Source organism: Chrysoperla carnea, chromosome 2, assembly GCF_905475395.1.
Source record: "Chrysoperla carnea chromosome 2, inChrCarn1.1, whole genome shotgun sequence".
NCBI classification, from domain to species: domain Eukaryota; kingdom Metazoa; phylum Arthropoda; class Insecta; order Neuroptera; family Chrysopidae; genus Chrysoperla; species Chrysoperla carnea.
Genome location: NC_058338.1, coordinates 19,407,011 through 19,419,042, shown reverse-complemented (window position 1 = coordinate 19,419,042; position 12,032 = coordinate 19,407,011). Strand labels below are relative to the sequence as shown.

The 12,032-nt window shown below is 28.5% G+C and overlaps 2 protein-coding genes across 2 annotated transcripts in view; both read left to right on the top strand.

The window, feature by feature from the left end:
- The first annotated feature begins 742 nt into the window (after positions 1–742).
- On the top strand, positions 743–7,736 carry LOC123293226. The gene is made up of 4 exons (XM_044873973.1): positions 743–1,800; positions 2,611–3,110; positions 4,145–4,771; positions 5,931–7,736. Exons 1-4 carry the CDS (start codon positions 767–769, stop codon positions 6,887–6,889), a joined length of 3,120 nt encoding a protein of 1,039 aa, XP_044729908.1. The 5' UTR covers positions 743–766; the 3' UTR covers positions 6,890–7,736.
- A 1,203-nt stretch (positions 7,737–8,939) lies between these two features.
- LOC123292164 (CCR4-NOT transcription complex subunit 6-like) overlaps positions 8,940–12,032 on the top strand; it is an 81,509-nt gene continuing 78,416 nt past the window's right edge. Inside the window, exons 1-2 of the mRNA XM_044872722.1 lie at positions 8,940–9,139; positions 11,855–11,976. Of these exons, the coding sequence (XP_044728657.1) occupies positions 9,130–9,139; positions 11,855–11,976 (132 nt within the window). The 5' untranslated portion in view covers positions 8,940–9,129. The remainder of the gene's footprint in view (positions 9,140–11,854; positions 11,977–12,032) is intronic.

The window sequence follows — 12,032 nt, the reverse complement described above, 5'->3', positions numbered from 1 at the left end:
TCCGTATAAAAATTTGAATTTACGTTTTAGAAATTTTAAAATGCCCTCACTGAATTTGTACTTTTATTAATTAATTTTAAGTAATTAAAAAGATATTAATTTCTAAAATAATGGTTTAATTGAAATGTCCAGTCATTAAAGTTACGAAAGAAAAATATTTGAACCAAATTTAAATTTCATGAATATTCCTTATTAAAGCAAATGTCTTTTACAATTTTATTTCGAATACTTTGGTGTACGTTGGGTGTAAAACAGAGTTAGTGTCGAAGGTAAAAAATTTACCAAAGACGACCAATACCTGTCTCTTCCTGTAGTATATAGCCAGATTTATGTATGAATGTGTAGTTATATAGTAAATAATATTTAACGTTGATTCTATATTAGAAATGTTTTTGAACACTAGCTATTAATTATAGATTATTAATTTACCATACTTTTGAAACTTCCTTCCTTATAGTGAATGAAATATTTTTTATTTGGCAAAATTCTCGAAAATACTGCCTTTACTTTCATGACTCCCGAAAACTTTAGATTGCGACACAATCTTAAAATTGATAGACAATTTTTGTTATTCCGTTTTGATTTTCTGACGCCCTGAAAATAAGAATTATTGATCGATCTTGCAAAAATTAAATCACCGTTCGAAGTTTCAAAGGTGTGTTCATTAAAAAAACTCTCAGTATTACGTACTCGTATCTCAACAAAAATTCATTTTATTAAAGGCAATATTGTTTATGTAATTAAAAAGACTGAATGTCTTAAATATATGGATCGTGAAAAGTACTTACTTTTTAAAATTTATGGTGTATTATCGACAAATAGAACGGCAACAATTGTTCCTGAAAAATTTGAGTCTGTTACATTCAGTTTCCACGATAAAATTACAATCAACGACTTTTATTGTGAAGATATTTTTGAAAATAAAGCAAAACTTATTTTGGATCAACTTGTAAAAACAAATATATTACAAATTGATAACGATGAATGTTATCGATTGAAGGTTCAACAATTAAATGCTGTTCAGTTATTGAATAATGAAATTTATGAAAATGCAGTTGATGCAATATTAGCAAAATGTTTCAATTATCGATGTGCATTCAATTCAATAGTGAATCAATTGAAAACAAAATCACCAATAATTCAAATACCATTATTAATTAATCCACATAATAATGTAATGAATGAATTAATCAGAAATAATATAATTAAACCATTTCGTATTAAAAAACGTATTGATATTGAAAGTAAAATCAAAGATATATTTGAGCGACCCAATACAATACCAGTATTTGACTATGTATGCAAACAATATCAAAAATTAAGGGGAGTTGAAGAAACTGATTTAGCAAAAACAATAAAACGTATATTAAAAAAGGATTCATTATCCATTGATGAATTTATTCCATCAATCAGTTATAACTTACAGTATTTATCTGGATCTATAAATGTATTAGAAGCACCAGATAGCTTTTTTTATTCAATAACAGAATACATTCAAAAAGGGGATTTTTCAAATTACTTAGAAATGTATGTGTTTAAATTGCATTGTTTAGACGATTTAATTAGATTTAATGAGAAAAAATATACATGGAAAATGATAATTTGGACATCAGCGATATTTTTGTTTGGTCTTGCACAAGTTATTATAGGTGCATTTATTGAAAGTTATTCAGCTGGTTTATTCACTCATGTGGCTGGCGCTTTAATTAGCGAAGGTTTATCCGACATTATGTATGCAATGGGTGCATTACATTCAGGATATTTCAGTTTAAAACAATACATAAACTATAAAGTTTGCAGGTGAGTATTTAATTTAGTTTCCATTAGAAAAATATCTTTAACCTTTTATACTTATCAGAAGCGGGTTGGGTATACGGGAATTCGGAAGAATTTCCGAAAGTTTCTATATTAAACTTTATCTGTTAATTTATTTGATTACAATCACTCTTAGTCTTTTTATCTGCCAGTTGTTAACTATATATTTCAAGCATCCGCCGTGCCTCTACTTTAAAAATTCAACACTACGGCCCAACGCTGTGTAAACGGGAAATCCCTATAATTCCAAACTACAGTTTATCATGTATAAGTATTATTATTGTTAGCTATTAATGAATTCGAGATGCCGGTTAATTAAGATTAAATCGCTGATCAAAAGTTTTAATCAAGTAAATTGTAGGTGAAATGAAGTTCTTGTAAGATGTGGCCATTTTCTGCCCCCATATTCGTGTTTGTCCTAAATTATTTTTTTCCGTTACTTTTCACAAAATTTCTGGTTTCATGACTTCAATTCTAAAATTATTAATTAAAAGATGGTTCTTGGTTTATTTATATTTTTTTCGAGTATCTTTTTTAGAACAGTTTTAGAATAGTTGAACGCGGAAGCTTACACAAAATAATATATGTTACGAAATATGTTTTAACAGAGGCATTAGATCCTCGCTTTTGAGAATCAGTAATATATTTTAACATTCCTTGTTTTCTATTTTTAAGAATCTTCTAAGAGGTATTTTCGCTATGCTAATCCTTTTATGTAGTGATATCTCGTAATCTATCACGCTGTATATTATATTATTATAAAAATTTTACTACTAAATTATTACTTATTTTTAGCTTATTATTTTCAATTACAACAGCTGGAATTGCGGCATTTATATCGAGAGGTGTACGTGTATCCCGAACTGGGTATAAATTATTTGGTAATACAAATAAAAAATTATTAGAAAAAAGTGGTCAAAATTTAATAGAAACAGTTGGAAAAGAAACTGTATTTAAAGAAATACAAAAGCGTATACTTTGTCAAACAATGGAAGGTATTTTATTCGGTTTAGCAAGCGCAGAAATTGATAGTATTTGTAATAAGTATATCAGTGATATATGTGAAAATATTTGTACAAGTGTTTGTTCAGGATTTGCTAATTCGGCTTTGCAAACAAATACACATCCAATATCAGATACAATAAAAACTTTATATAACACGTATGGTAAAGATCAAACAAAGGCGATTATTAACCGATTTACACAAATTATACTTGGTAGTGAAAATAATCTTCGAGAAATTGTAAATATATCAGCGAATTTGATCAATGTAATAAATAGTGGTGTCTGCGGCGGTAAGTAAACTTAAATTGAGGACAACAATTTAGTAGTGGAAAACAAAAAAGTTTCTCTCAAGGAAAGAGATTTTTTAACAAGTGAAATTTACTAAATTTAAAACCCCCCGACAGATGCGGTTTTTCCTTGTAACTCTCTCGAAACTGAACCGGTTTTCTTGAACCATAGTCAATAACATTATACATTAAATTAAAAAAAAAAAAAACAAAGTCAGTTCACCCGTTTAGGAACTACGATGTCACAGACATGCAGAAAAACACAGCTATAATGCAAGTTGTCCTCAAAGACGATATCTTAAAAAAGGCCAATCATCGATAGCGGGAGGAACGTACTTGTGGTATTACGAGACAGATATGGTCTGAGTACAGGCGTTCTGATAATTTTATATCATTTCCAAGAGCCTCTATTAGCAAAATTATTGCGGCTATTACCGGACACTGGCTAGGCGGTAGGCACGCTGAACGCCTGGAACTGATAGTGTATCATGACTTCTGCAGAAGCTCTCACGATGAGGAGGAGAAAGAAACGATGTCACATCTTCTCTGTCACTGCCCAGCTATTTCCACGAGTATGTGGGCTCACTTACGCCAGCCTTTTTTGACTAACTCTCCGACCTTAAGTCCGTTGACGTCAAAGCACTCCTGCTGTTCTTAAGTAGCTCCAAATGGTTCAAGGAGTAGTGGCCGGGGATGGGCCAACCCTTTTTCGGTATCACAACGGACTCTTTGGTCTAGGTGTGTCTCACCCCAGGACAGCTACTTTAACCTAGCCCAGCCTAAATACAGCATTTATTTTTGAAAAAATTAGTGTGTATGAATAATAAAAAAATAATGATATTTCTGCAAAACAAATTTTAAAATAAAACAAATTTACTATACTTTGAGGTCGATTCTCAGCAATTGTGGTTTTGAGTACTCGGATATGATCCTCAAATTAAGCTAGCTTTTTTTTCAAATGTGTCATCATATAAGAGATTTTTTTTTTTCGAACTAGCTGCATCTTTTATGAGTATTAATTTCTTTTATTCTTTTAGGAGTCGTTAAACGGCAAATGGCTCTTAATAATAAATATGTTTTTTTATTTCAAATTACACAATTGTTTGCTGAATTAATACGTAAAATGAGTCTAGTATTAGAAGTACTTGACATAGCATTAATAATGGATGGATTTTTAGATAATTTAAATAATGAATTAATTATTTATTTAAATGCTAATAATATTCAAAAAAATTGTGATTCTGTTGATAATGAATACCAAGAATTTCAAGAGGAATTATTAACAATGTGGAAAACTGAATTTGGTAGACAGACAAGTTATTTACTTACTAATTCTATTCGATCAACGTTAAATGGCGCCGTACGATCCTTATATTATTGTGCCAAAGAATATTTAAAAAATCGAAAGAAAACAAAATTAAATGAACTGGCTAAGAAAGAAATTAAAAAATTACATAGTGAATATCAAGAAAATTTAGAAAATTTAATCGATTCAGATGGATCACCAGAAGAAATTGAATTTCTTAATAAAGAATATCATAAAAAATTATATAAATGTCTTTCAAATGTAACAGATCCAATATTGTACGCAAAATTAATGATGGAAAATATTCCAATGGATACCGTATGTGTAGAAGCATTAATTTCATTGTTCCATGATTTAGGTATACAAAAATTTAGTTATTATTGAGCTTAGAAAACTAGGGAATTTTGTAATCGACAATCATTTAATTTAAACATTGAGTTATTACACAATACTAGAAAAAGTACAAATTATTAACTGGTATTTTGGGGGACATTCGGCACAGGGATGTGTCAATTTATTTTTTGTGGCATTTGAAGATAGAAAATCGCCAAGCAGTCGAACACTTACTCATATGATTAGTGACTGTTTTGAAAAATGGGGTTGCATATCTAGTTGTAAAGATTATCACAAAAATAAAGTTATGAAGCCCACATTAAAAGAAGAGGGACATGTAGCAGTTTGTAGTTTATTATCTACAAACATCTATGGGATAGCATACAGGAACCGTGTTTTTAAAGGGTTTTGTAAAAGTTCGCGAAATAGATTCTTAGCGCATTTTTCTCAAGAAGGATTGATTAATTTACACAGTAACGATAAAAACTCAAAATCTCTTAATTGCGGGTAGCACCGCGGGATGCAGCTTGTATAGGAATATTCGAAACGTTAGTGTAATTTTTTGTGTGTCGAAATTCTATTCTTTGGGGGTTATTTTTCTTTTAATTTGTGTGGATTGTTGTTTTATGTGTCATACCGTTAATAGAATACTATTATTTATTTTAAAACATTCCACATACAAATAATAAGGGATATTCAAAAAATACTTTTCAATTATTAGAAGTAATGCTAAACTAAAGAAGGCATCAATGAACATATTTAACGAAAGAACGTCTCCTTAACAGTAATCACACAGGCGAGCACACACACCACATAAGAAAATAACGTACCATATCAGTGTAAACTCCCAAATTTTTATTTCTTTATCAAGCATTGTGTATAGTTAATATAGTTGACTATACACAATATAGTTCCACAATATAGTTTGACATAAAAATGCAACTTCTGCTTTGCATAAAGCCGAAGAGGGCAAGTTTTTGATAATCTAGGCGGTTGTAGTTAAATTGACTTATTTTGACTACATTTTTACCCATTTTTTCATTTGTAAAAACCTTCTTTCATCCTGTATTAAAGTCGAGCTACTATCAAATTACAACATTAAGTTCAAGGTTTACTAGTATTAATTATCAATTCATTGAATATTACTAAATTCAACTATTAATTTCATTATTCTATAATTCTAGGTCTAGAAAAAGTTCAAATTATTGTGGAAAGAGATGATACGGATATGAGTCAGACGTTCGGAGAAGAAGGTGGTGATGTTATTAATCTTAAATTAAAAAATAACCACTTTTATATTGAAGGCGATAATACATCAAATTTGGGCTATGATTGCTTGTATGAAGCAATTTCAAGACTATATCCAGAAATACAACAACTTATGAATGCAAAAACTTTCCGTCAAGAAGTATGTAATCGAATTGCAACAGATCCAAATATTCATTATACATTATCACAAAACTGGCATAAATATTTTATATTAAGTGGAGGATATGGAGGTGCTAAACGTGAATTAGTTACAAAAGAAATTACAGATGTAAATATTCGTACAGGCAAAATAATAACACCGCAAGAATCCCAGAAACAAATATCTGATGCACTGAATATAGCTTTAAATAATTTAAATCGTGAATTACAACGAATAGCTAAAAATCCATTAATACAGGTGAAACCGTCTGATTTTCGTACGACATATGTAGACACGGTTTTGGAATCTTCTGGTTTGGGTACACATGAATTAAAATTGTGTCCAGTTGAAATGATAGCTGAAATTACTGTGATAGATCCGAAAACTAAGCAACCAATCAAATACACACTTGAATTAAATATAGATAATCCAACTGAAGCAAATAATGGACCTGAAGGTCCACATATTGGATATTCATTAAAGGGTGCAAATGTTGCAAAAGTGGCACATGTTTTTATTGACTATAATCCGCATATACCTGATAGAGCACGAGGATCAACAATTAGAAGAAATACAAATGATTTTCCAGAAATTAAAAATTTATTTAGAGGGCCTGGCGACACTATATTCAAAAGAGTTTCTCCTAGTAAAAACAAGGAACATTTTAAGGGTCACCAGTTTTCATTTACACCAAATGACTATGGTGGATATTATCATGATTTTAAAAACAACTAAGGCTTATAGGTCTTCGGCAATTTTACACAGCTTGTTCGTTCGTATACAATCTAAGACAAAACGCAAGTTGAGACGCAGTTTAGTGATGTGACCTGACGTGTGCTTCTTTAGATGGATAGTGTGTCATAATGCAAGCACTGACAAATTCAACACTGTCTGTACAAGGAATTTCAACACTTAACTCATTTACTGGCTGTCGTATATAATAAGTGTATATGTATACATATGATTATTACAAGGATAGGGGAACTCACTAGCAGTCTTCTCTGTAAGCCCGGTTCTCTATTTGTATTATCTCTATGTTTTATACTTTAAAATTATACTAACTAGATTTGCAACAGAGTGGGAACTACCTCTCCAAGATGATTGAGAAGGATAATAAATCACGAAGTATGATTATTAATGCGTATGTCTTAATATACAATATAATATACTGGCGCGTATTCTCAACATAATAATTGCCATTTAATAAATATTTAATAATTAAACTTTTCTAACCTGTGATACATATTAAAATATTCCTTGTAAATAAAACAATATCTAACCATTTGTTAGAACTTTTATACATAATTAATTAAACAAATAGTAACTATTGAAGCGACTGACTTCCGTCAATACGATCATGCGCATTGAATACCATGCTCTGTTATTGTGTTTCTCTGTCAGCTATTTGAATATTGTATTGTTATCTTTGTTAATCTTCTCTGTGAAGCAAAAATTTACATACTTAGGCCTACACGATGGGCCGGGCCTATCTATTAATAGATTATCAAAGGTTTTATAACTACTGTCAGCAATATGGCGTTGATCCCCCAGCTTATCAATTTTATACAAAAAATTAAAATTTTACCGCTAAAATATTAAAATTTATAATTTTTATGATATATAAAAAATATTTTTCTGTATTAAAATTTAAGTTAACTTTTCTTTGAATAGCAATTTAATTTTATTGCATTTCCCCTTTTTTTATTTTTAGTATCTATTTTGGTAAAGTTTTGACCTAATCAATATAATAACGGTAAGTAGAAAGAAGTGGTCGTGGACACTATACAGTCTAGCGGTACAAAACATTACTAATTTAACATTTATTTAATACAGTAGGTATACTTATAATATAAATCAATCCAGGATACTAAAGTTAGTTCTAGGGATGGTTAGCCAAGTAAGTTTATCATATTTGGGGGGTGGGTTAACCTCCGTTTTTCAGATATCTATCTATAACAGAGGCCACCTATTATCATTATTTTATTTTAAACTACATCCAATATACAATAAAATTTTATGATGTGGTTGGAGTCGGTTACTTCATTCTTATCCAAGCGACGACAGTATGTCAAGTGTGATAAATTTCACCGCCCCATGAATTATAATTGCTCACGCTGCCGCTGCCTGGATTGGAACCCGCAACCTCCCAATCAGTAGCCGAACGATTTAGTTCGCTCGATCACTGAGCTGTTTAAGTATATGATATATGGTAATTTAAAAGCTATGTCAAATCACAGAATTACAATAAGGATCTTGGCTATAGCCGTACCAAAAATTGACTTGTTCGTAAAAAAGACTCACATAGACATTGAAGAAATACAATTGAAAAAAATATACTTATTAATGTGAATAGATAAATAAAAATAAAATAAATAATATTTCCTATGTATTTCTTTAATTTTACTTAAAAAGAAACCAAACGTTATCTTAATTTTTTTCTACTATATAAACAAGCCCTTAGAATCCATTTTTATTTTCATATTTATCTTTGTATAATATGTATACAAATTAGAGCTAAACATAGTCGAGAATATTCCACTGTACTTATTGTATATAAATCAGTATATTAAAATAAAATGTATATTTTTTAAAATAAAATAATATTTTTTTAATTAAAATAGCATAATATTAGACTGTAATAAATATCAAATTAAAAATAAATATAATTTATCAACTAATTTAATGGAAAAAATAATTAAATATACAATTCGAGTCAATGTCCACTATGTGCAAAATTAGTGAATAAATGGATGTGTTGTGTTTGTCAATTGACTGAAGTGTTTTTCTTAAATATTTGAACTTTTTAATAAATAATTTTAATAAAAGTCCTAAATTAGTTCAGAGGTAGATGAAGGTATGAACTGTTCATAATTATTTGCATACGTAATTTTAATTAATTAGTGATTTTTATATATCTATATGATTTTCATCGCTTAAGTTTTAATTATTTGCATGAAATTTGACGATTGGAGAACATGAAAACAGGTTGTTATTATATTTATTATTATTTTTTTTTATTAATATTTTATTTATTTTAAGTAAATACCAACAAATGATTTATCTTTTATAACAGATGGATGTTACTTAGGTTAGGAAATGGAAATCAAAATAACTTTTGATATAAACAGTTCAATGAGTTCAATTTTATATAATTTTTATTTCAAATTTGTTTACGTTTTTTATAATTTATTCGACAATTTTTTTTAATTTTTGACATACAACTTTTATTTTATACAATAATTTGAAAAGTAAAACCTTTTGTGTAAATACTTAAAGTTCATTCGTAAATACAACACTTTCCACTGAAGAAAACTGATAATTTTTATATTAACTTTTCAAACTGAACAAGATTAGACAACAATAAGAATTGTATGCTGTTTAATAATTTTTTATTTTATTTGTAACCATAGAAATTGTTTTAGAAAAATTATTTTCTTATGTATTACATTCATTGTTATAATTGTGTATAATTAATTGTTCATAATTGTTTTAAAATTTTAAATCAATCAATAATTGTTTTAAAATTTTAAATCTCTCAGCCTACAAATAAGAAAATAGGATTTTTTTGTAACAATTTTAGACCTCTTTTTTCACTTATGAAATTTTCAGTATATTTTTTAAACTAAAATATTTATATTATCTTAGATGTCTAACAATGTAATTATCAAATCTAAAAAGTTAACCTTAAATAAGTTAAAGGTCGCCTTAAATTTCATAAGTAAAATTGTTCCAACGGCAAAAAAATCCAAAATCATATTTTAAGCTAAAGTTACATTTTTATTTAATTTTTGCAATGTGAATATTTTAAAATTAAATTTATTAAGCTTGTTTAGTTACTACGAAAGTTTCCTTAGAAAATATCACAACCTGTGAAAATTATGCAGAATGAACTGCTGTACAAATCACTTGAAAGATCTAACACAATAACTAGGCGAGTGATCATCATTTAAAGATTAAACTTTAAACGATAATCGTTGGCTACAATGTTCCTCGGAGCGTTTGCGATTTATTGATTGTTCACTAGTTTTCATTAACAGTCTCATCTGAATGAATGTTAAAGAAGTAACTTTTCCCATGTTAAATTTTATGAGAAATATGCATCAATTCTTAAAAATATGCGAAAATTCGCAGTAAGCAAAATGATTTTTAATAAATACTCCCAACTAAAAAATGACAATGTAATTAGTTCCGAAATTTTCTTGGGAAAAATACAAAAATTGCGATTTTTTCAATATGCTAGTTTGCAAATTGTTTTGAAACAGCAAAATTGGAATATAAAATTGGATGTTAATACAATATACATATTTGTAGCTTAAGAATGGGCACAGACTTTTGCTAGGTGAAACCTCATCGTTGAAATACATAAAGCAATTCATTCTATGTAGTTTCCATCAATTTGAATGTGATATTTTGTAAGGACATAAATAAATGTAACAAATGTAACTGAGTTAATTAAATGAAAAATATCAAAACTTTTAGTTACTTAAGAATGTACGAGCGCCAGGGCAATTTTGAATAAAAGGCTTGATTTTTTTTACATGAAGTTAGACTAAGTCTAAATTATTTCTAAAAATTTGGGGTAGGGGATGGTGGTTTTCAACCACAAGTCTAAACTTGCCTTGGCGCCCGTACTACCTTAGGGTTTATTATTTATTGAATGTAAAGGATCCTACTCGAATCATGTGGAAAAGTGGTTTCAATACAAATGGTTTGTTTTAATGCCTAAATTATCGAGTTTGTCATTTCCAAAAAAATTAAGTCAGTGTCACCGTTTATTCGGGGTAAAATGTACAAAAATCCGCTTTATGAAATTTTAATGTTAAGAAAGACTCGCGATAGAAACACATAGATATAAAATATATAACGGAAATATTGTTTACAATATTGTATATTGCATACCATACATTCATACATTTATAAGATAGATTAACGTAATAATTTTTGAAAATTTTGTTAATGAATTATATAAAATATTTAAAAAATTGTTTTTATTTTAATTTGGGTCACTATGTCATTTAAGTATCGTTGTTGTGTGCTAATGTGCAATTCTTCAAAAAAAGTAAAGCGTGACTTAAGTATATAAAATTACAAAGTTTATATAAAATACTAGGAAGACTATCGCATTTAAAAAAAAAATAGGGGAACAAATACGGCTCAATACATTAAAATGTGAAATGAAGTAGGTATCTTTAGTCTTTTCATTCAATGAAAAAATCCAGCAGGTATGGTTTATATTTTTTTATTCCTGGCGCTGACTTTTTAGCGTTAAAATCCCATTGTACAAAGATTTTATGTTCCATTTCAATTGTTTAGGTAGTTCGTCTTTTTGGGTATTATAGAAAAATAAAAAAAAGAAACCATTTAGAATTTGAATAATAGAAATTTCCAATTTACTTTGCTTGGTCCAGTATTTTTTAATTCATATTAAAAATATAGTGGACTAAGCAAAGTAAATTGAACGTATAATTTCTTCAAATAATAATTATGGAGTTCCACAAAGTAAAGGTCTCTATAATTATTTATGAAACCATTTTTTCATTCGATTTGATTGGGATCTTATTTAAGTATATGTATGTGTAAAAAAGAAGTCTAAATATTTTGAAAAACTCTGTTTATACTTACATTAACAAGAACCATTTTGTAAAAGAATATTTTTAAATACTTGATATATTTAATTGTAGTATTAAATTATTGTTTTAGGCTTCATTAAAATGTCAACCCGTTCAAATTACAAAGACAAATTTGAGAATAGTAATCCCAGGCGTCGTCACAAAATTATGTCGACCGAGGATGCGCAAGCGGGAAAAAAGTCCTATTGGCAGGTAAATATTATTCAACTATTAATTTCGTTTTGTTACGTTATGGTAGGATGATAAAG